The sequence below is a fragment of the Coregonus clupeaformis genome, unplaced genomic scaffold, assembly GCF_020615455.1.
Source record: "Coregonus clupeaformis isolate EN_2021a unplaced genomic scaffold, ASM2061545v1 scaf0051, whole genome shotgun sequence".
NCBI lineage: Eukaryota > Metazoa > Chordata > Actinopteri > Salmoniformes > Salmonidae > Coregonus > Coregonus clupeaformis.
This window is the reverse complement of record NW_025533506.1, coordinates 963,472-987,320: the sequence shown is the minus strand read 5'-3', so window position 1 is coordinate 987,320 and position 23,849 is coordinate 963,472. Positions and strand designations below refer to the sequence as shown.

Below are 23,849 nucleotides of genomic sequence, written 5' to 3'. Positions count from 1 at the left end.
TCTATAGTTACAGGTAGGGTGTTGACCTGTCTCTCTATAGTTACAGGTAGGGTGTTGACCTGTCTCTCTATAGTTACAGGTAGGGTGTTGACCTGTCTCTCTATAGTTACAGGTAGGGTGTTGACCGGTCTCTATAGTTACAGGTGGGGTGTTGACCTGTCTCTCTATAGTTACAGGTAGGGTGTTGACCTCTCTCTATAGTTACAGGTAGGGTGTTGACCTGTCTCTCTATAGTTACAGGTAGGGTGTTGACCTGTCTCTCTATAGTTACAGGTAGGGTGTTGACCTTTCTCTCTATAGTTACAGGTAGGGTGTTGACCTGTCTCTCTATAGTTACAGGTAGGGTGTTGACCTGTCTCTCTATAGTTACAGGTAGGGTGTTGACCTGTCTCTCTATAGTTACAGGTAGGGTGTTGACCTTTCTCTCTAGTTACAGGTAGGGTGTTGACCTGTCTCTCTATAGTTACAGGTAGGGTGTTGACCTGTCTCTCTATAGTTACAGGTAGGGTGTTGACCTGTCTCTCTATAGTTACAGGTAGGGTGTTGACCTGTCTCTCTATAGTTACAGGTAGGGTGTTGACCTGTCTCTCTCTAGTTACAGGTAGGGTGTTGACCTGTCTCTCTCTAGTTACAGGTAGGGTGTTGACCTGTCTCTCTCTAGTTACAGGTAGGGTGTTGACCTGTCTCTCTCTAGTTACAGGTAGGGTGTTGACCTGTCTCTCTCTATAGTTACAGGTAGGGTGTTGACCTGTCTCTCTCTAGTTACAGGTAGGGTGTTGACCTGTCTCTCTCTAGTTACAGGTAGGGTGTTGACCTGTCTCTCTATAGTTACAGGTAGGGTGTTGACCTGTCTCTCTATAGTTACAGGTAGGGTGTTGACCTGTCTCTCTATAGTTACAGGTAGTGTGTTGACCTGTCTCTCTATAGTTACAGGTAGGGTGTTGACCTGTCTCTCTATAGTTACAGGTAGGGTGTTGACCTGTCTCTCTATAGTTACAGGTAGGGTGTTGACCTGTCTCTATAGTTACAGGTAGGGTGTTGACCTGTCTCTATAGTTACAGGTAGGGTGTTGACCTGTCTCTCTATAGTTACAGGTAGGGTGTTGACCTGTCTCTCTCTAGTTACAGGTAGGGTGTTGACCTGTCTCTCTCTAGTTACAGGTAGGGTGTTGACCTGTCTCTCTCTAGTTACAGGTAGGGTGTTGACCTGTCTCTCTCTAGTTACAGGTAGGGTGTTGACCTGTCTCTCTCTAGTTACAGGTAGGGTCTTGACCTGTCTCTCTATAGTTACAGGTAGGGTCTTGACCTGTCTCTCTATAGTTACAGGTAGGGTGTTGACCTGTCTCTCTATAGTTACAGGTAGGGTGTTGACCTGTCTCTCTCTATAGTTACAGGTAGGGGTGTTGACCTGTCTCTCTCAGTTACAGGTAGGGTGTTGACCTGTCTCTCTCTCTATAGTTACAGGTAGGGTGTTGACCTGTCTCTCTCTAGTTACAGGTAGGGTGTTGACCTGTCTCTCTATAGTTACAGGTAGGGTGTTGACCTGTCTCTCTCTATAGTTACAGGTAGGGTGTTGACCTGTCTCTCTATAGTTACAGGTAGTGTGTTGACCTGTCTATCTATAGTTACAGGTAGGGTGTTGACCTGTCTCTCTATAGTTACAGGTAGGGTGTTGACCTGTCTCTCTATAGTTACAGGTAGGGTGTTGACCTGTCTCTCTATAGTTACAGGTAGGGTGTTGACCTGTCTCTATAGTTACAGGTAGGGTGTTGACCGGTCTCTATAGTTACAGGTGGGGTGTTGACCTGTCTCTCTATAGTTACAGGTAGGGTGTTGACCTCTCTCTCTATAGTTACAGGTAGGGTGTTGACCTGTCTCTCTATAGTTACAGGTAGGGTGTTGACCTGTCTCTCTATAGTTACAGGTAGGGTGTTGACCTGTCTCTCTATAGTTACAGGTAGGGTGTTGACCTGTCTCTCTCTATAGTTACAGGTAGGGTGTTGACCTGTCTCTCTCTATAGTTACAGGTAGTGTGTTGACCTGTCTATCTATAGTTACAGGTAGGGTGTTGACCTGTCTCTATAGTTACAGGTAGGGTGTTGACCTGTCTCTCTATAGTTACAGGTAGGGTGTTGACCTGTCTCTCTATAGTTACAGGTAGGGTGTTGACCTGTCTCTCTCTATAGTTACAGGTAGGGTGTTGACCTGTCTCTCTATAGTTACAGGTAGTGTGTTGACCTGTCTATCTATAGTTACAGGTAGGGTGTTGACCTGTCTCTCTATAGTTACAGGTAGGGTGTTGACCTGTCTCTCTATAGTTACAGGTAGGGTGTTGACCTGTCTCTCTATAGTTACAGGTAGGGTGTTGACCTGTCTCTATAGTTACAGGTAGGGTGTTGACCTGTCTCTCTATAGTTACAGGTAGGGTGTTGACCTGTCTCTCTCAGTTACAGGTAGGGGTGTTGACCTGTCTCTCTCTAGTTACAGGTAGGGTGTTGACCTGTCTCTCTCTAGTTACAGGTAGGGTGTTGACCTGTCTCTCTCTAGTTACAGGTAGGGTGTTGACCTGTCTCTCTCTAGTTACAGGTAGGGTGTTGACCTGTCTCTCTCTAGTTACAGGTAGGGTGTTGACCTGTCTCTCTCTAGTTACAGGTAGGGTCTTGACCTGTCTCTCTATAGTTACAGGTAGGGTGTTGACCTGTCTCTCTATAGTTACAGGTAGGGTGTTGACCTGTCTCTCTATAGTTACAGGTAGGGTGTTGACCTGTCTCTCTCTATAGTTACAGGTAGGGTGTTGACCTGTCTCTCTCTATAGTTACAGGTAGGGTGTTGACCTGTCTCTCTCTAGTTACAGGTAGGGTGTTGACCTGTCTCTCTATAGTTACAGGTAGGGTGTTGACCTGTCTCTCTCTATAGTTACAGGTAGGGTGTTGACCTGTCTCTCTATAGTTACAGGTAGTGTGTTGACCTGTCTATCTATAGTTACAGGTAGGGTGTTGACCTGTCTCTCTATAGTTACAGGTAGGGTGTTGACCTGTCTCTCTATAGTTACAGGTAGGGTGTTGACCTGTCTCTCTATAGTTACAGGTAGGGTGTTGACCTGTCTCTCTATAGTTACAGGTAGGGTGTTGACCGGTCTCTATAGTTACAGGTGGGGTGTTGACCTGTCTCTCTATAGTTACAGGTAGGGTGTTGACCTCTCTCTATAGTTACAGGTAGGGTGTTGACCTGTCTCTCTATAGTTACAGGTAGGGTGTTGACCTGTCTCTCTATAGTTACAGGTAGGGTGTTGACCTGTCTCTCTCTATAGTTACAGGTAGGGTGTTGACCTGTCTCTCTCTATAGTTACAGGTAGGGTGTTGACCTGTCTCTCTATAGTTACAGGTAGTGTGTTGACCTGTCTCTCTATAGTTACAGGTAGGGTGTTGACCTGTTCTCTATAGTTACAGGTAGGGTGTTGACCTGTCTCTCTAGTTACAGGTAGGGTGTTGACCTGTCTCTCTCTAGTTACAGGTAGGGTGTTGACCTGTCTCTCTCTAGTTACAGGTAGGGTGTTGACCTGTCTCTCTATAGTTACAGGTAGGGTCTTGACCTGTCTCTCTAGTTACAGGTAGGGTCTTGACCTGTCTCTCTCTAGTTACAGGTAGGGTGTTGACCTGTCTCTCTCTATAGTTACAGGTAGGGTGTTGACCTGTCTCTCTCTAGTTACAGGTAGGGTGTTGACCTGTCTCTCTCTAGTTACAGGTAGGGTGTTGACCTGTCTCTCTATAGTTACAGGTAGGGTGTTGACCTGTCTCTCTCTATAGTTACAGGTAGGGTGTTGACCTGTCTCTCTATAGTTACAGGTAGGGTGTTGACCTGTCTCTCTCTATAGTTACAGGTAGGGTGTTGACCTGTCTCTCTATAGTTACAGGTAGTGTGTTGACCTGTCTATCTATAGTTACAGGTAGGGTGTTGACTTGTCTCTCTATAGTTACAGGTAGGGTGTTGACCTGTCTCTCTATAGTTACAGGTAGGGTGTTGACCTGTCTCTCTATAGTTACAGGTAGGGTGTTGACCTGTCTCTATAGTTACAGGTAGGGTGTTGACCTGTCTCTCTATAGTTACAGGTAGGGTGTTGACCTGTCTCTCTATAGTTACAGGTAGGGTGTTGACCTGTCTCTCTCTAGTTACAGGTAGGGTGTTGACCTGTCTCTCTCTAGTTACAGGTAGGGTGTTGACCTGTCTCTCTCTAGTTACAGGTAGGGTCTTGACCTGTCTCTCTAGTTACAGGTAGGGTGTTGACCTGTCTCTCTATAGTTACAGGTAGGGTGTTGACCTGTCTCTCTCTATAGTTACAGGTAGGGTGTTGACCTGTCTCTCTCTAGTTACAGGTAGGGTGTTGACCTGTCTCTCTCTATAGTTACAGGTAGGGTGTTGACCTGTCTCTCTCTAGTTACAGGTAGGGTGTTGACCTGTCTCTCTATAGTTACAGGTAGGGTGTTGACCTGTCTCTCTCTATAGTTACAGGTAGGGTGTTGACCTGTCTCTCTATAGTTACAGGTAGTGTGTTGACCTGTCTATCTATAGTTACAGGTAGGGTGTTGACCTGTCTCTCTATAGTTACAGGTAGGGTGTTGACCTGTCTCTCTATAGTTACAGGTAGGGTGTTGACCTGTCTCTCTATAGTTACAGGTAGGGTGTTGACCGGTCTCTATAGTTACAGGTGGGGGTGTTGACCTGTCTCTCTATAGTTACAGGTAGGGTGTTGACCTCTCTCTATAGTTACAGGTAGGGTGTTGACCTGTCTCTCTATAGTTACAGGTAGGGTGTTGACCTGTCTCTCTATAGTTACAGGTAGGGTGTTGACCTGTCTCTCTATAGTTACAGGTAGGGTGTTGACCTGTCTCTCTATAGTTACAGGTAGGGTGTTGACCTGTCTCTCTCTATAGTTACAGGTAGGGTGTTGACCTGTCTCTCTCTATAGTTACAGGTAGTGTGTTGACCTGTCTATCTATAGTTACAGGTAGGGTGTTGACCTGTCTCTATAGTTACAGGTAGGGTGTTGACCTGTCTCTCTATAGTTACAGGTAGGGTGTTGACCTGTCTCTCTCTAGTTACAGGTAGGGTGTTGACCTGTCTCTCTCTAGTTACAGGTAGGGTGTTGACCTGTCTCTCTCTAGTTACAGGTAGGGTGTTGACCTGTCTCTCTCTAGTTACAGGTAGGGTCTTGACCTGTCTCTCTATAGTTACAGGTAGGGTCTTGACCTGTCTCTCTCTAGTTACAGGTAGGGTGTTGACCTGTCTCTCTCTATAGTTACAGGTAGGGTGTTGACCTGTCTCTCTCTAGTTACAGGTAGGGTGTTGACCTGTCTCTCTCTAGTTACAGGTAGGGTGTTGACCTGTCTCTCTATAGTTACAGGTAGTGTGTTGACCTGTCTATCTATAGTTACAGGTAGGGTGTTGACCTGTCTCTATAGTTACAGGTAGGGTGTTGACCTGTCTCTCTATAGTTACAGGTAGGGTGTTGACCTGTCTCTCTCTAGTTACAGGTAGGGTGTTGACCTTTCTCTCTCTAGTTACAGGTAGGGTGTTGACCTGTCTCTCTATAGTTACAGGTAGGGTGTTTACCTGTCTCTATAGTTACAGGTAGGGTGTTGACCTGTCTCTCTCTAGTTACAGGTAGGGTGTTGACCTGTCTCTCTCTAGTTACAGGTAGGGTGTTGACCTGTCTCTCTCTAGTTACAGGTAGGGTGTTGACCTGTCTCTCTCTAGTTACAGGTAGGGTGTTGACCTGTCTCTCTCTAGTTACAGGTAGGGTGTTGACCTGTCTCTTTCTAGTTACAGGTAGGGTGTTGACCTGTCTCTCTCTAGTTACAGGTAGGGTCTTGACCTGTCTCTCTATAGTTACAGGTAGGGTGTTGACCTCTCTCTATAGTTACAGGTAGGGTGTTGACCTGTCTCTCTATAGTTACAGGTAGGGTGTTGACCTGTCTCTCTCTAGTTACAGGTAGGGTGTTGACCTGTCTCTCTATATTTACAGGTAGGGTGTTGACCTGTCTCTCTCTATAGTTACAGGTAGGGTGTTGACCTGTCTCTCTCTAGTTACAGGTAGGGTGTTGACCTGTCTCTCTCTATAGTTACAGGTAGGGTGTTGACCTGTCTCTCTCTATAGTTACAGGTAGGGTGTTGACCTGTCTCTCTATAGTTACAGGTAGGGTGTTGACCTGTCTCTCTATAGTTACAGGTAGGGTGTTGACCTGTCTCTCTATAGTTACAGGTAGGGTGTTGACCTTTCTCTCTATAGTTACAGGTAGGGTGTTGACCTTTCTCTTTCTCTCTCTCTAGTTACAGGTGTGATGACTTTGTAGTGAACGACACCAAGCTAGGACAGGTGCAGAAGGTGAGAGAGCATCTACGGAGTCTGGAGAAGTGAGTATTCATTAGCATGGTGACCCTACAATGTTTGCCAACTGAGGTGTTTTCACAGGAATCAAATGGATGCGAAAGAAACGCGATGGGACCTACCTGAAACCCTCATTTTTATTGCAAAACGTTTTCTGTTACCAACATTTTGCTACAGCGCAAAACGTTTTGCAACAGTGTGCGACTAAAGGGCTAACTAGGGTTGACCCCATTTAGTCGACTGGTCGATTGTTTGGTCGATAGGCTGTTTGTCGATTTTCTTTTAGTCGAGCAGTAGCCCCAAAATAAAATAGAAGAAAAATATAATGGTGTTCACCTGTCTGATTGGCTCCTGTCTGAGTGGACTGATCCATTTTTTAAATTTAATTTTTATTTAACCTTTATTTAACTAGGCAAGTCAGTTAAGAACAATTCTTATTTGCAATGACGGCCCACGCCGGCCAAACCCGGACGACGCTGGGCCAATTGTGCACCACCCTATGGAGGCCACGGGGATGGCGCAGTCCATCACTCCAAGACATGCCCTGTGGAGGCCACGGGGATGGGGCAGTCCATCACTCCAAGACATGCCCTGTGGAGGCCACGGGGATGGGGCAGTCCATCACTCCAAGACATGCCCTGTGGAGGCCACGGGGATGGGGCAGTCCATCACTCCAAGACATGCCCTGTGGAGGCCACGGGGATGGGGCAGTCCATCACTCCAAGACATGCCCTGTGGAGGCCACGGGGATGGGGCAGTCCATCACTCCAAGACATGCCCTGTGGAGGCCACGGGGATGGGGCAGTCCATCACTCCAAGACATGCCCTGTGGAGGCCACGGGATGGGGCAGTCCATCACTCCAAGACATGCCCTGTGGAGGCCACGGGGATGGGGCAGTCCATCACTCCAAGACATGTCCTATGGAGGCCACGGGGATGGGGCAGTCCATCACTCCAAGACATGTCCTATGGAGGCCACGGGGATGGGGCAGTCCATCACTCCAAGACATGCCCTGTGGAGGCCACGGGGATGGGGCAGTCCATCACTCCAAGACATGTCCTATGGAGGGGATGGGGCAGTCCATCACTCCAAGACATGCCCTGTGGAGGCCACGGGGATGGGGCAGTCCATCACTCCAAGACATGCCCTGTGGAGGCCACGGGGATGGGGCAGTCCATCACTCCAAGACATGCCCTGTGGAGGCCACGGGGATGGGGCAGTCCATCACTATGGAGGCCACGGGGATGGGGCAGTCCATCACTCCAAGACATGCCCTGTGGAGGCCACGGGGATGGGGCAGTCCATCACTATGGAGGCCACGGGGATGGGGCAGTCCATCACTCCAAGACATGTGCTACTGACACTGTATATGGTTATATTACATAAGAACAATGGTGCAACACTAATAACAATGATATTATTTTATAACAAATGCTCTTTCTCCCGCGTTGGATAGCGGTTGCTGTCCGCGGTTCTGAAACACATCAGTGCCCACTTTGTCAAAGGCAGGGGAGCTAAATATATTTTGCTTGTACCTTCCCATTGCGCCTCTGTTGGCAACAGATATCCTCCTGTCCAGGAGTTTCACCCAATTTGTCAAGATTAGTGGTTTCAAGTTTGTATCTGTAAGTTTTGACAATCCGATCATAGCGGAAAACAAAATACTTATGCATTTCCCGCTGTATCGAATACACCTTTCAGACATAATGGAATGTGGCCCCTTGAAAGTGCCTCGGCTACGACATGTTTGTCTGTTAGGGTAGGCTACGCTACGGCTTTTTAAATGCCGACACAAAACCTTCTCTTCTATGAACAGACATTTTACTTGTCTGTAAAGGGGACTAGAGTCCACCACTAGGCAACCAGAGCGTCAATCAAATAATCTTGAGCTGCTGCGTGCAGCTTTCTTGCCTGCACACAGACCACTCTCTCCTAAAAAAAAAAGTACTTTAAAGTTTGTTAAATACTGTAAATTACCAAGACATTTAGTAGAAATAAAACACATCTAGTGACGATACCATAAAACACCACCACATCACCACATCAATCAGCCCCGTTTATGGTTGTCAGGGAAACAATACAGAACGTTTTACGTCAGAGCAGAATTCTACTGTCTGAAAAGGTAGACCTGATGCAGCCATAACAAAAAAAAGAGATGTATTGTCTGAAAAGTTATCATCGCTATGGACATGTTACTGTAGCTGCGTTCGATGTCTGTAAATGGTTGAGGTAGATAACTTCATTGCCCTAGCAGTCATACATACCAAATAGGACAATTGTTCGGCATTGTAAATTGACATAGAATTTAATTGTTTCTTATTGTTTTAAAGGAAAACCTATTTGTCATTTTGTTGTGTTACAGCCTTATTCTAAATCGGATTAAATACAAAAAAATCCTCATCAATCTACACACAATACCACATAATGACAAAGCGAAAACATGTTTTTAGAAATTGTTGCACATTTATTACATATAAAAAAACAGATACCTTATCTACGTAAGTATTCAGACCCTTTGCTATGAGACTAGAAATTGAGCTCAGGTGCACATGATCTGGAAAGGCACACACCTGTCTATATAAGGTCCCACAGTTGTCAGAGCAAAAACCAATCCATGAGGTCGAAGGAATTGTCCGTAGAGCTCCGAGACAAGATTGTGTCGAGGCACAGATCTGGGGAAGGGTACCAAACAATGTCTGCAGCATTGAAGGTCCCCAAGAACACAGTGGCCTCCATCATTCTTAAATGGGAGAAGTTTTGAACCACCAAGACTCTTCCTAGAGCTGGCCGCCCGGCTAAACTGAGCAATCGGGGGAGAAGGGCCTTGGTCAGGGAGGTTACCAAGAACCCTATGGTCACACTGACAGAGATCCAGAGTTCCTCTGTGGAGATTGGAGAACCTTCCAGAAGGACAACCGTCTCTGCAGCTCTCCACCAATCAGGCCTTTATGGTAGTGGCCAGACGGAAGCCACTCCTCAGTAAAAGGCACATGACAGCCCACTTGGAGTTTTCCAAAAGGCACCTAAAGACTCTCAGACCATGAGAAACAAGATTCTCTGGTCTGATGAAACCAAGATTGAACTCTTTGGCCTGAATGCCAAGCGTCACGTCTGGAGGAAACCTGGCACCATCCCTACGGAAAAACATGGTGGCAGCATCATGCTGTGGGGATGTTTTTCGTTTGCAGGGACTGGGAGACTAGTCAGGATCGAGGGAAAGATGAACGGAGCAAAGTACAGAGAGATCCTTGATGAAAACCTGCTCCAGAGTGCTCAGGACCTCAGACTGGGGCAAAGGTTCACCTTCCAACAGGACAACGACCCTAAGCACACAGCCAAGACAACACAGAAGTGGCTTCGGGACAAGTCTCAATCTCTGGAGAGACCTGAAAATAGCTGTGCAGCGACGCTCCCCATCCAACCTGACAGAGCTTGAGAGGATCTGCAGAGAAGAATGGCAGAAACTCCCCAAATACAGGTGTGCCAAGCTTATAGCGTCATACCCAAGAAGACTCGAGGCTGTAATCGCTGCCAAAGGTGCTTCAACAAAGTACTGCGTAAAGGGTCTGAATACTTGATATTTCAGTGTTTTATTGGTAATAAATTTGCAAGCATTTCTAAAAACCTGGTTTTGCTTTGTCAATTATGGGGTATTGTTTTAGTCAGATATTATATCTGTTTGGGCTTCTTGTGGTCAATTTGCAGTCAACAAATTATTTGTAGTTATGTTCCGGCCCTTGACCATCCGCTCAAGAAAGAAAATAGTCTCGTGGCTGAATCTCGTTGATGACCCCCCCCCAATTTTTTTTTGTTTAAATAAATTGTAAAGTGGTTATCCCACTGGCTATAAGGTGAATGCACCAATTTGTAAGTCGCTCTGGATAAGAGCGTCTGCTAAATGACGTAAATGTAAAGGGAACAGGGTGACATTTGGGCCGTTATTCTACACAGCCTATGACAGTGGTAGCAGTCCTAATATCATGATATCTCTCTCCCTCTTCTCCATTGGCTGTTGACAGAGAAGCTCTCGTCTTACTGATATAATTTACATTATAAACTGGGTTGTTCGAGCCCTGAATGCTGATTGGCTGACAGCCGTGGTATATCAGACCGTATACCACGGGTATGACAGAACATTTTATTTTTACTGTGCTAATTACATTGGTAACTGGTTTATAATAGCAATAAGGCACCTCAGGGGGTTTGTGGTATATGGCCAATATACCACACCCCCTCGGGCCTTATTGCTTAATTATAACGCTGTGCTTTTGGCATTTGAGACATTATGTTATTTATCTCCTACAGCTCTCCACTGGCTGTTGCCAGACGGACAAAGAGGAAACTTCTGGAAAGCAACTCTCCTTCCAGTAAACTGTTAAAGGACAACGTAAGTGTTCCACAATTGATTTTATTTGGCAGTTAAAAAATATCAAACGCTTCCTGATCTGTCTTGTACAGTGGGGAAAAAAAGTATTTAGTCAGCCACCAATTGTGCAAGTTCTCCCACTTAAAAAGATGAGAGAGGCCTGTAATTTTCATCATAGGTACACGTCAACTATGACAGACAAATGGAGGAAAAAAAATCCGGAAAATCACATTGTAGGATTTTTAATGAATTTATTTGCAAATTATGGTGGAAAATAAGTATTTGGTCACCTACAAACAAGCAAGATTTCTTGCTCTCACAGACCTGTAACTTCTTCTTTAAGAGGCTCCTCTGTCCTCCACTAGTTACCTGTATTAATGGCACCTGTTTGAACTTGTTATCAGTATAAAAGACACCTGTCCACAAACTCAAACAGTCACACTCCATACTCCACTATGGCCAAGACCAAAGAGCTGTCAAAGGACACCAGAAACAAAATTGTAGACTTGCACCAGGCTGGGAAGACTGAATCTGCAATAGGTAAGCAGCTTGGTTTGAAGAAATCAACTGTGGGAGCAATTATTAGGAAATGGAAGACGTACAAGACCACTGATAATCTCCCTTGATCTGGGGCTCCACGCAAGATCTCACCCCGTGGGGTCAAAATGATCACAAGAACGGTGAGCAAAAATCCCAGAACCACACAGGGGGACCTAGTGAATGACCTGCAGTGAGCTGGGACCAAAGTAACAAAGCCTACCATCAGTAACACAGTACGCCGCCAGGGACTCAAATCCTGTGTCCCCCTGCTGAAGCCAGTACATGTCCAGGCCCGTCTGAAGTTTGCTAGAGTGCATTTGGATGATCCAGAAGAGGATTGGGAGAATGTCATATGGTCAGATGAAACCAAAATATAACTTTTTGGTAAAAACTCAACTCGTCGTGTTTGGAGGACAAAGAATACTGAGTTGCATCCAAAGAACACCATACCTACTATGAAGCATGGGGGTGGAAACATCATGCTTTGGGGCTGTTTTTCTGCAAAGGGACCAGGACGACTGATCCGTGTAAAGGAAAGAATGAATGGGGCCATGTATCATGAGATTTTGAGTGAAAACCTCCTTCCATCAGCAAGGGCATTGCAGATGAAACGTGGCTGGGTCTTTCAGCATGACAATGATCCCAAACACACCGCCCGGGCAACGAAGGAGTGGCTTCGTAAGATGCATTCAAGGTCCTGGAGTGGCCTAGCCAGTCTCCAGATCTCAACCCCATAGAAAATCTTTGGAGAGAGTTGAAAGTCCGTGTTGCCCAGTGACAGCCCCAAAACATCACTGCTCTAGAGGAGATCTGCATGGAGGAATGGGCCAAAATACCAGCAACAGTGTGTGAAAACCTTGTGAAGACTTACAGAAAACGTTTGACCTGTGTCATTGCCAACAAAGGGTATATAACAAAGTATTGAGAAACTTTTGTTATTGACCAAATACTTATTTTCCACCATAATTTGCAAATAAATTCATAAAAAATCCTACAATGGGATTTTCTGGATTTTTTTCCCTCATTTTGTCTGTCATAGTTGACGTGTACCTATGGTGAAAATTACAGGCCTCTCTCAGCTTTTTAAGTGGGAGAACTTGCACAATTGGTGGCTGACTAAATACTTTTTTTCCCCACTGTATCTCTCAGATATAGGACAGACATTTCAGAACAGACTTCCTTTAGATTTTCTTTTTTGGGGGGGGGGGACTATCTGTTCCATGTAGTGAATGTGTTATTCAATGTGTTTGTATGGGCTAATAGCAGTAAGGACTATCTGTTGTTCCATGTAGTGAATCTGTTATTCAATGTGTTTGTATGGGCTAATAGCAGTAAGGACTATCTGTTGTTCCATGTAGTGAATCTGTTATTCAATGTGTTTGTATGGGCTAATAGCAGTAAGGACTATCTGTTGTTCCATGTAGTGAATCTGTTATTCAATGTGTTTGTATGGGCTAATAGCAGTAAGGACTATCTGTTGTTCCATGTAGTGAATCTGTTATTCAATGTGTTTGTTTGGGCTAATAGCAGTAAAGACTATCTGTTGTTCCATGTAGTGAATCTGTTATTCAATGTGTTTGTATGGGCTAATAGCAGTAAGGACTATCTGTTGTTCCATGTAGTGAATCTGTTATTCAATGTGTTTGTATGGGCTAATAGCAGTAAGGACTATCTGTTGTTCCATGTAGTGAATCTGTTATTCAATGTGTTTGTTTGGGCTAATAGCAGTAAAGACTATCTGTTGTTCCATGTAGTGAATCTGTTATTCAATGTGTTTGTTTGGGCTAATGGCAGTAAGGACTATCTGTTGTTCCATGTAGTGAATCTGTTATTCAATGTGTTTGTTTGGGCTAATAGCAGTAAAGACTATCTGTTGTTCCATGTAGTGAATCTGTTATTCAATGTGTTTGTATGGGCTAATAGCAGTAAGGACTATCTGTTGTTCCATGTAGTGAATCTGTTATTCAATGTGTTTGTACGGGCTAATAGCAGTAAGGACTATCTGTTGTTCCATGTAGTGAATCTGTTATTCAATGTGTTTGTATGGGCTAATAGCAGTAAGGACTATCTGTTGTTCCATGTAGTGAATCTGTTATTCAATGTGTTTGTATGGGCTAATAGCAGTAAAGACTATCTGTTGTTCCATGTAGTGAATCTGTTATTCAATGTGTTTGTATGGGCTAATAGCAGTAAGGCCTATCTGTTGTTCCATGTAGTGAATCTGTTATTCAATGTGTTTGTATGGGCTAATAGCAGTAAAGACTATCTGTTGTTCCATGTAGTGAATGTGTTATTCAATGTGTTTGTATGGGCTAATAGCAGTAAAGACTATCTGTTGTTCCATGTAGTGAATCTGTTATTCAATGTGTTTGTATGGGCTAATAGCAGTAAGGCCTATCTGTTGTTCCATGTAGTGAATCTGTTATTCAATGTGTTTGTATGGGCTAATAGCAGTAAGGACTATCTGTTGTTCCATGTAGTGAATCTGTTATTCAATGTGTTTGTATGGGCTAATAGCAGTAAGGACTATCTGTTGTTCCATGTAGTGAATCTGTTATTCAATGTGTTTGTATGGGCTAATAGCAGTAAGGACTATCTGTTGTTCCATGTAGTGAATCTGTTATTCAATGTGTTTGTATGGGCTAATAGCAGTGAGGCCCAAAACATTTTTTCATTTTTATTTATTTTGTTAAACATATTTTTGTGTTTAATGGAAGAGCTATTGTTCATAATGGCTGAGACATGGTCTCTCTCTCCTTCCTCTCAGGGTGGGGCCTCATCTCTCTCTGCCACGGGGTTACAGAACCTGGGAAACACATGCTTCATGAACGCCATCCTGCAGTCTCTCAGGTAAGTCCCTCCGGTGAGCCAAGGCTCATTATGGTCCCTGTTGGGAACTCGGGTGACCTGTATGGCTTAAGGCTCTGGCTCTGGCCTCAATATGGCCTGTGTTGTGTGGATGACCTACTGTCTGGCTCAGTGGGCTGTAGTCATGGCCTACTGTCTGGCTCAGTGGTCTGTAGTCATGGCTTACTGTCTGGCTCAGTGGGCTGTAGTCATGACCTACTGTCTGGCTCAGTGGGCTGTAGTCATGGCCTACTGTCTGGCTCAGTGGGCTGTAGTCATGGCCTACTGTCTGGCTCAGTGGGCTGTAGTCATGGCCTACTGTCTGGCTCAGTGGGCTGTAGTCATGGCCTACTGTCTGGCTCAGTGGGCTGTAGTCATGGCCTACTGTCTGGCTCAGTGGGCTGTAGTCATGACCTACTGTCTGGCTCAGTGGGCTGTAGTCATGGCCTACTGTCTGGCTCAGTGGGCTGTAGTCATGGCCTACTGTCTGGCTCAGTGGGCTGTAGTCATGACCTACTGTCTGGCTCAGTGGGCTGTAGTCATGGCCTACTGTCTGGCTCAGTGGGCCGAGTCATGGCCTACTGTCTGGCTCAGTGGGCTGTAGTCATGGCCTTCTGGCTCAGTGGGCTGTAGTCATGGCCTACTGTCTGGCTCAGTGGGCTGTAGTCATGGCCTACTGTCTGGCTCAGTGGGCTGTAGTCATGGCCTACTGTCTGGCTCAGTGGGCTGTAGTCATGGCCTACTGTCTGGCTCAGTGGGCTGTAGTCATGGCCTACTGTCTGGCTCAGTGGGCTGTAGTCATGGCCTACTGTCTGGCTCAGTGGGCTGTAGTCATGGCCTACTGTCTGGCTCAGTGGGCTGTAGTCATGGCCTACTGTCTGGCTCAGTGGGCTGTAGTCATGGCCTACTGTCTGGCTCAGTGGTCTGTAGTCATGGCCTACTGTCTGGCTCAGTGGTCTGTAGTCATGGCCTACTGTCTGGCTCAGTGGTCTGTAGTCATGGCCTACTGTCTGGCTCAGTGGGCTGTAGTCATGGCCTACTGTCTGGCTCAGTGGTCTGTAGTCATGGCCTACTGTCTGGCTCAGTGGGCTGTAGTCATGGCCTACTGTCTGGCTCAGTGGGCTGTAGTCATGGCCTACTGTCTGGCTCAGTGGTCTGTAGTCATGACCTACTGTCTGGCTCAGTGGGCTGTAGTCATGGCCTACTGTCTGGCTCCAGTGGGCTGTAGTCATGGCCTACTGTCTGGCTCAGTGGGCTGTAGTCATGGCCTACTGTCTGGCTCAGTGGGCTGTAGTCATGGCCTACTGTCTGGCTCAGTGGGCTGTAGTCATGGCCTACTGTCTGGCTCAGTGGGCTGTAGTCATGGCCTACTGTCTGGCTCAGTGGGCTGTAGTCATGGCCTACTGTCTGGCTCAGTGGGCTGTAGTCATGACCTACTGTCTGGCTCAGTGGGCTGTAGTCATGGCCTACTGTCTGGCTCAGTGGGCTGTAGTCATGGCCTACTGTCTGGCTCAGTGGGCTGTAGTCATGGCCTACTGTCTGGCTCAGTGGGCTGTAGTCATGGCCTACTGTCTGGCTCAGTGGGCTGTAGTCATGGCCTTCTGTCTGGCTCAGTGGGCTGTAGTCATGGCCTACTGTCTGGCTCAGTGGGCTGTAGTCATGGCCTACTGTCTGGCTCAGTGGGCTGTAGTCATGGCCTACTGTCTGGCTCAGTGGGCTGTAGTCATGGCCTACTGTCTGGCTCAGTGGGCTGTAGTCATGGCCTACTGTCTGGCTCAGTGGGCTGTAGTCATGGCCTACTGTCTGGCTCAGTGGGCTGTAGTCATGGCCTACTGTCTGGCTCAGTGGGCTGTAGTCATGGCCTACTGTCTGGCTCAGTGGGCTGTAGTCATGGCCTACTGTCTGGCTCAGTGGGCTGTAGTCATGGCCTACTGTCTGGCTCAGTGGGCTGTAGTCATGGCCTACTGTCTGGCTCAGTGGGCTGTAGTCATGGCCTACTGTCTGGCTCAGTGGGCTGTAGTCATGGCCTACTGTCTGGCTCAGTGGGCTGTAGTCATGACCAGTCTCTGGCTCAGTGGGCTGTAGTCATGACCAGTCTCTGGCTCAGTGGGCTGTAGTCATGACCAGTCTCTGGCTCAGTGGGCTGTAGTCATGGCCTACTGTCTGGCTCAGTGGGCTGTAGTCATGGCCTACTGTCTGGCTCAGTGGGCTGTAGTCATGGCCTACTGTCTGGCTCAGTGGGCTGTAGTCATGGCCTACTGTCTGGCTCAGTGGGCTGTAGTCATGGCCTACTGTCTGGCTCAGTGGGCTGTAGTCATGACCAGTCTCTGGCTCAGTGGTCTGTAGTCATGGCCTACTGTCTGGCTCAGTGGGCTGTAGTCATGGCCTACTGTCTGGCTCAGTGGTCTGTAGTCATGGCCTACTGTCTGGCTCAGTGGGCTGTAGTCATGACCTACTGTCTGGCTCAGTGGGCTGTAGTCATGACCTACTGTCTGGCTCAGTGGTCTGTAGTCATGGCCTACTGTCTGGCTCAGTGGTCTGTAGTCATGACCTACTGTCTGGCTCAGTGGGCTGTAGTCATGACCTACTGTCTGGCTCAGTGGGCTGTAGTCATGGCCTACTGTCTGGCTCAGTGGGCTGTAGTCATGGCCTACTGTCTGGCTCAGTGGGCTGTAGTCATGGCCTACTGTCTGGCTCCTCAGTGGGCTGTAGTCATGGCCTACTGTCTGGCTCAGTGGGCTGTAGTCATGGCCTACTGTCTGGCTCAGTGGGCTGTAGTCATGACCAGTCTCTGGCTCAGTGGGCTGTAGTCATGGCCTACTGTCTGGCTCAGTGGGCTGTAGTCATGGCCTACTGTCTGGCCTCAGTGGGCTGTAGTCATGGCCTACTGTCTGGCTCAGTGGGCTGTAGTCATGGCCTAGTCTCTGGCTCAGTGGGCTGTAGTCATGGCCACTGTCTGGCTCAGTGGTCTGTAGTCATGACCAGTCTCTGGCTCAGTGGTCTGTAGTCATGACCAGTCTCTGGCTCAGTGGTCTGTAGTCCTGACCAGTCTCTGGCTCAGTGGTCTGTAGTCATGGCCAGTCTCTGGCTCAGTGGTCTGTAATCATGGCCAGTCTCTGGATCAGTGGTCTGTAGTCATGGCCTACTGTCTGGCTCAGTGGTCTGTAGTCATGGCCAGTCTCCTCAGTGGTCTGTAGTCCTGACCAGTCTCTGGCTCAGTGGTCTGTAGTCATGACCAGTCTCCTCAGTGGTCTGTAGTCATGACCAGTCTCTGGCTCAGTGGTCTGTAGTCCTGACCAGTCTCTGGATCAGTGGTCTGTAGTCATGACCAGTCTCTGGCTCAGTGGTCTGTAGTCATGACCAGTCTCTGGCTCAGTGGTCTGTAGTCATGACCAGTCTCTGGCTCAGTGGTCTGTAGTCATGACCAGTCTCCTCAGTGGTCTGTAGTCCTGACCAGTCTCTGGATCAGTGGTCTGTAGTCATGACCAGTCTCTGGCTCAGTGGTCTGTAGTCATGACCAGTCTCTGGATCAGTGGTCTGTAGTCCTGACCAGTCTCCTCAGTGGTCTGTAGTCCTGACCAGTCTCTGGATCAGTGGTCTGTAGTCATGGCCAGTCTCTGGCTCAGTGGTCTGTAGTCCTGACCAGTCTCTGGATCAGTGGTCTGTAGTCATGGCCAGTCTCTGGCTCAGTGGTCTGTAGTCCTGACCAGTCTCTGGCTCAGTGGGCTGTAGTCATGACCAGTCTCTGGATCAGTGGTCTGTAGTCATGACCAGTCTCTGGATCAGTGGTCTGTAGTCATGACCAGTCTCTGGATCAGTGGTCTGTAGTCCTGACCAGTCTCTGGATCAGTGGTCTGTAGTCATGACCAGTCTCTGGATCAGTGGTCTGTAGTCCTGACCAGTCTCCTCAGTGGTCTGTAGTCCTGACCAGTCTCTGGATCAGTGGTCTGTAGTCCTGACCAGTCTCCTCAGTGGTCTGTAGTCCTGACCAGTCTCTGGATCAGTGGTCTGTAGTCATGACCAGTCTCTGGATCAGTGGTCTGTAGTCCTGACCAGTCTCTGGCTCAGTGGGCTGTAGTCATGGCCAGTCTCCTCAGTGGTCTGTAGTCATGGCCAGTCTCTGGCTCAGTGGTCTGTAGTCATGACCAGTCTCTGGCTCAGTGGTCTGTAGTCATGGCCAGTCTCTGGCTCAGTGGGCTGTAGTCATGACCAGTCTCTGGCTCCTCAGTATTCTGTAACCATGGCCATTCCCTGGTTCAGTAATGGGGCAGCTCCATGCCTGCAGATGGAGTCCCCAGTGGTGGGGGGGCTTTAAGTCTGCTGCCTGGTAACTAAAGGGACCAAAGGCACTGTTTCCAGTAATGGGGCAGCTCCATGCCTGCAGATGGAGTCCCCAGTGGTGGGGGGGCTTTAAGTCTGCTGCCTGGTAACTAAAGGGACCAAAGGTAATGTTTCCCCTCTAGTTCCACTGTTTCCCCTCCACCTTCCCTTCTACCTCGCGTGTCTGCTTCATATAATATCTAACACAGAGAAACCCTCTAGTTCCACATCTCTTTTACACTGATGACTTCCTCCGCTACCTCACTTCCTCCCTCTCAGAAACCATGGCTAACCTTTAGTCTATCTTGAAATGAAACTTCTCCGTGATGTTTTGGGCCACAATTCTTCAGTTGCCCATTTTTAAAGTAACTGAATAAAATGTGAAGCTTTATAAAAACCGATTTGGCAAAGTTTCAGTAATTGTCTATACATTGGGTTAGGGTTAGGGTTATACATAGTTTCAGTAATTGTCTATACATTGGGTTAGGGTTATACATAGTTTCAGTAATTGTCTATACATTGGGTTAGGGTTAGGGTTATACATAGTTTCAGTAATTGTCTATACATTGGGTTAGGGTTATACATAGTTTCAGTAATTGTCTATACATTACAGTATATAGTCTACATGTTGGCTGAGGTGTTAAGAAGCTGTGTTAAGAAGCTGTGTTAAACTGTTAAGGTGATAAGAAGCTGTGTTAAACTGTTAAGGTGATAAGAAGCTATGTTAAACTGTTAAGGTGATAAGAAGCTGTGTTAAACTGTTAAGGTGTTAAGAAGCTGTGTTAAACTGTTAAGGTGATAAGAAGCTGTGTTAAGAAGCTGTGTTAAACTGTTAAGGTGATAAGAAGCTGTGTTAAACTGTTAAGGTGATAAGAAGCTGTGTTAAACTGTTAAGGTGTTAAGAAGCTGTGTTAAACTGTTAAGGTGATAAGAAGCTGTGTTAAACTGTTAAGGTGATAAGAAGCTGTGTTAAACTGTTAAGGTGATAAGAAGCTGTGTTAAACTGTTAAGGTGATAAGAAGCTGTGTTAAACTGTTAAGGTGATAAGAAGCTGTGTTAAACTGTTAAGGTGATAAGAAGCTGTGTTAAGAAGCTGTGTTAAACTGTTAAGGTGATAAGAAGCTGTGTTAAGAAGCTGTGTTAAACTGTTAAGGTGATAAGAAGCTGTGTTAAACTGTTAAGGTGATAAGAAGCTGTGTTAAACTGTTAAGGTGATAAGAAGCTGTGTTAAACTGTTAAGGTGTTAAGAAGCTGTGTTAAACTGTTAAGGTGTTAAGAAGCTGTGTTAAACTGTTAAGGTGATAAGAAGCTGTGTTAAGAAGCTGTGTTAAACTGTTAAGGTGTTAAGAAGCTGTGTTAAACTGTTAAGGTGTTAAGAAGCTGTGTTAAACTGTTAAGGTGATAAGAAGCTGTGTTAAACTGTTAAGGTGATAAGAAGCTGTGTTAAACTGTTAAGGTGATAAGAAGCTGTGTTAAACTGTTATGGTGATAAGAAGCTGTGTTAAACTGTTAAGGTGATAAGAAGCTGTGTTAAACTGTTAAGGTGATAAGAAGCTGTGTTAAACTGTTAAGGTGATAAGAAGCTGTGTTAAGAAGCTGTGTTAAACTGTTAAGGTGTTAAGAAGCTGTGTTAAACTGTTAAGGTGTTAAGAAGCTGTGTTAAACTGTTAAGGTGTTAAGAAGCTGTGTTAAACTGTTAAGGTGTTAAGAAGCTGTGTTAAACTGTTAAGGTGATAAGAAGCTGTGTTAAACTGTTAAGGTGATAAGAAGCTGTGTTAAACTGTTAAGGTGATAAGAAGCTGTGTTAAACTGTTAAGGTGTTAAGAAGCTGTGTTAAGGTGTTAAGAAGCTGTGTTAAACTGTTAAGGTGATGAGAAGCTGTGTTAAACTGTTAAGGTGATAAGAAGCTGTGTTAAACTGTTAAGGTGTTAAGAAGCTGTGTTAAGGTGTTAAGAAGCTGTGTTAAACTGTTAAGAAGCTGTGTTAAACTGTTAAGGTGATGAGAAGCTGTGTTAAACTGTTAAGGTGATAAGAAGCTGTGTTAAACTGTTAAGGTGATAAGAAGCTGTGTTAAACTGTTAAGGTGATAAGAAGCTGTGTTAAACTGTTAAGGTGTTAAGAAGCTGTGTTAAGGTGTTAAGAAGCTGTGTTAAACTGTTAAGGTGATAAGAAGCTGTGTTAAACTGTTAAGGTGATAAGAAGCTGTGTTAAACTGTTAAGGTGATAAGAAGCTGTGTTAAACTGTTAAGGTGTTAAGAAGCTGTGTTAAACTGTTAAGGTGATAAGAAGCTGTGTTGAACTGTTAAGGTGATAAGAAGCTGTGTTAAACTGTTAAGGTGATAAGAAGCTGTGTTAAACTGTTAAGGTGTTAAGAAGCTGTGTTAAACTGTTAAGGTGATAAGAAGCTGTGTTAAACTGTTAAGGTGTTAAGAAGCTGTGTTAAACTGTTAAGGTGATAAGAAGCTGTGTTAAACTGTTAAGATGATAAGAAGCTGTGTTAAACTGTTAAGGTGATAAGAAGCTGTGTTAAACTGTTAAGGTGTTAAGAAGCTGTGTTAAACTGTTAAGGTGATAAGAAGCTGTTTCTATTCCAGCAACATCCAGCAGTTCAGCTGTTATTTCAAGGAGCTGCCAGCGGTGGCGCTGCGGAGCGGGAAGACTGCAGGGCGGAGGATGTACCACACCCGCAGCCAGGGAGACACCAGTGTGTAAGGTCTTACGTGTGTTTGCAGGGCCTGAAGCTAACTTTTTGGTCCACCAGCCAAAATGTTACAAGCCAAAATAAAACATTTACACAAAAATAACATAACAGTTGAGCATGCTTTGTTTCTAAAACAATAAATGTATTACTATTAAAAAGTAATATTGCTCAATTTCTTTTAACCAAAACATCACAGATGAGACAAATGTTCAGCTGCCCCTTTAAGGGCTGGAAGTTACCGTGGTAACAGGGCCACTAGAGTCATGTGCCTGTGTGATTGAGTCCGACCAGCAGCTGTTCTCTTCCCTAGCAGTTGATATTCAGACGTTGAAAAGCAACCTAGCTTGTGAACAAAATCTAAATAGCCAAGAAACATGAGGACAAAGTCTCACTTTTAGTAGACTTTCGTTTAGATTAAATTAGACCAACTTTTATGCCTGAAAATGAATCTCTCACTCAGCGCTTAACTCCGTGTGCGCAGCCCCCCAGCCAGACAGTGATGCAGCGCCAGGTGGGATATAGTTATTTGTGCGATTCATTTACCAGCTATGAAACAAAATGGCAGAAATATTTTGGAAACAGCTACTGCAGCATTTATTTTGCTATAAATGTGATCTTACTTCATTATTGTATGAAACGCTCCCACTGTTGTCCCCTGATATGGACATCTTACCCGCCAATGCCAAAATGTACCCCATAGGGCTAGGCGGTATGACCAAAATATCATATCACGGTATAAGAAATAAATATTTCACAGTAATTTACAGGCCTATTTTAACCAGATGTTGCAATTGTGATTTAGAGCAAAACTCTTGGGTGAACTGTTAGAATCATGGAAATAGAATGATTATTCTGCTTCTATAGTTAGAATATAATAGTGGCCATTTTGAATACAGTGTTTGACATGACAACGAATGAAAATGCAAGGGAGGATTTATTGTGACACGGTAGGAACCAAAGTGTTGATAAGCGTTTCTTAGGGGACCCTATAACCTTTGGCTACATTTAATGTTTTCTCTTAGCTTTTTAATGTAGCTAACATATTCTTGCTTGGCGTATTTCTCTTTGATTTAGAGGATACTGTTGCACAAACAACATGCTGATTTAGGTCTACATTTTCCAGATAACGAAGACCTAAAGAGTCTGAGCTGAGTAGAAAGCAGCATGGAGAGGGATGACTCAAGTAGGGAAGTGGACATTACATACAGCGTATCCCATTTAACAAACCAAACATCAAAATACCTTTTTATAGAAGGTAAAGTAAAACCCAAACCACTCCGTGCATCAATACCAGTATATCGTAAAATACGGTATACCGCTCAGCCCTAATACAACAGCATTACTTCAAACAAAAACAACAACAAATCCAATGAAAATACATTACCAAGACGACCTTGGCGGGCCACATAAAATCAGCTTGCAGGCCAGATTTGGCCCGCCAGCCGCCAGTTGAAGACCCTCTGGTTTACAGTTAGTCAGCAGCTCAGAAGATGTTTTAACTGAAGGAGTTGTGCTGTTGAAGGTGCCTGGTATTGACAGTAGTCCTATGTTTCTCTGTTTCCCAGGTCCTTGGTGGAGGAGTTGAGGAAGACCCTGTGTTATCTGTGGCATGGTGGCCCAACAGCCTTCAGCCCAGACTCTTTATTCTACGTTATCTGGAAAATCATGCCCAGCTTCAGGTACTTTGACAGACATGTCTGCTCAATTTGGTTTTTCCCCTCTGATTTAATGTTGGGATCTGGGCCCGTATCCATAACGCATCTCGGAGTAGGAGAACTGATCTACGATCAGTTTGGCCTTTCAGATCATATGATATGATTTAAATGGACAGGTTGGGTCCTGATCCTAAATCGACACTCTTACTCGGAGACTCTTTGTGGCAGTGTTGTAGTACTTGAGACCGAAAATTGAGTGTCGCGTCTCGATGTCGGATACATTTTTATTCTCGGACATTGAGGACTCGTCATTTCTTCCCGAGACCAGTGGAGTAAAAACCTCTTTCAGCTCCTATTCAGTCAGCGCAATAGTCAGCCAAATACTCCTTTCATGATACATCTTATCGTCTATTGAAAACCTGAGCGTCCTACTTGTAGCATTACTGTCCTTTACTTTGGTTGAAAAATATCCTCAGACTTTGTCGCACTCGTCAGAACTTTGTGAATTGGCTGGTAGGGAAGAGTGTCTTATTACCTCTGTTGAGTCTTTATCTACTATAGATCTGTTAGTGTCATTTGCACTGGCTGTATCTGCCCTCAGCATGCGTTTTATCACCGTTCTGAATGTCTAAAGCAGCCTTAACGTATGGGTCACAGACGTGTTAAACACATCATTAGGAGCTCAGTCAAATTACAGTGCATTCGGGAAGTATTCAGACCCCTTGACGTTTTCCACATTTTGTTATGTTACAGCCTTATTCTAAAATTGATTAAATTGTTTTTTCGTCCCCCCCTCATCAATCTACACACAATACCCCATATTGACAAAGCAAAACCAGGTTTTTAGAAATGCTTGCAAATGTATTACAAATAAAATAACTGAAATGACATTTACATAAGTATTCAGACCCTTTACTCAGTACTTTGTTGAAGCACCTTTGGCAGCGATTACAGCCTCGAGTCTTCTTGGGTATGACGCTACAAGCTTGGCACACCTGTATTTGGGGAGTTTCTCCCATTCTTCTCTGCAGATCC

At 45.5% G+C, this 23,849-nt stretch overlaps 1 protein-coding gene across 7 annotated transcripts in view; it reads left to right on the top strand.

Moving 5' to 3' along the window:
* Positions 1-23,849, top strand: part of usp3 (ubiquitin specific peptidase 3) — a 93,996-nt gene that overhangs the window by 15,561 nt on the left and 54,586 nt on the right. For all 7 annotated transcript variants that reach the window (XM_045212791.1, XM_045212787.1, XM_045212789.1 and 4 more), the window contains 5 exons: positions 6,327-6,410; positions 10,691-10,772; positions 14,059-14,141; positions 21,053-21,166; positions 22,725-22,838. In XM_045212791.1, coding sequence (XP_045068726.1) covers positions 6,327-6,410; positions 10,691-10,772; positions 14,059-14,141; positions 21,053-21,166; positions 22,725-22,838 — 477 coding nt within the window. The remainder of the gene's footprint in view (positions 1-6,326; positions 6,411-10,690; positions 10,773-14,058; positions 14,142-21,052; positions 21,167-22,724; positions 22,839-23,849) is intronic.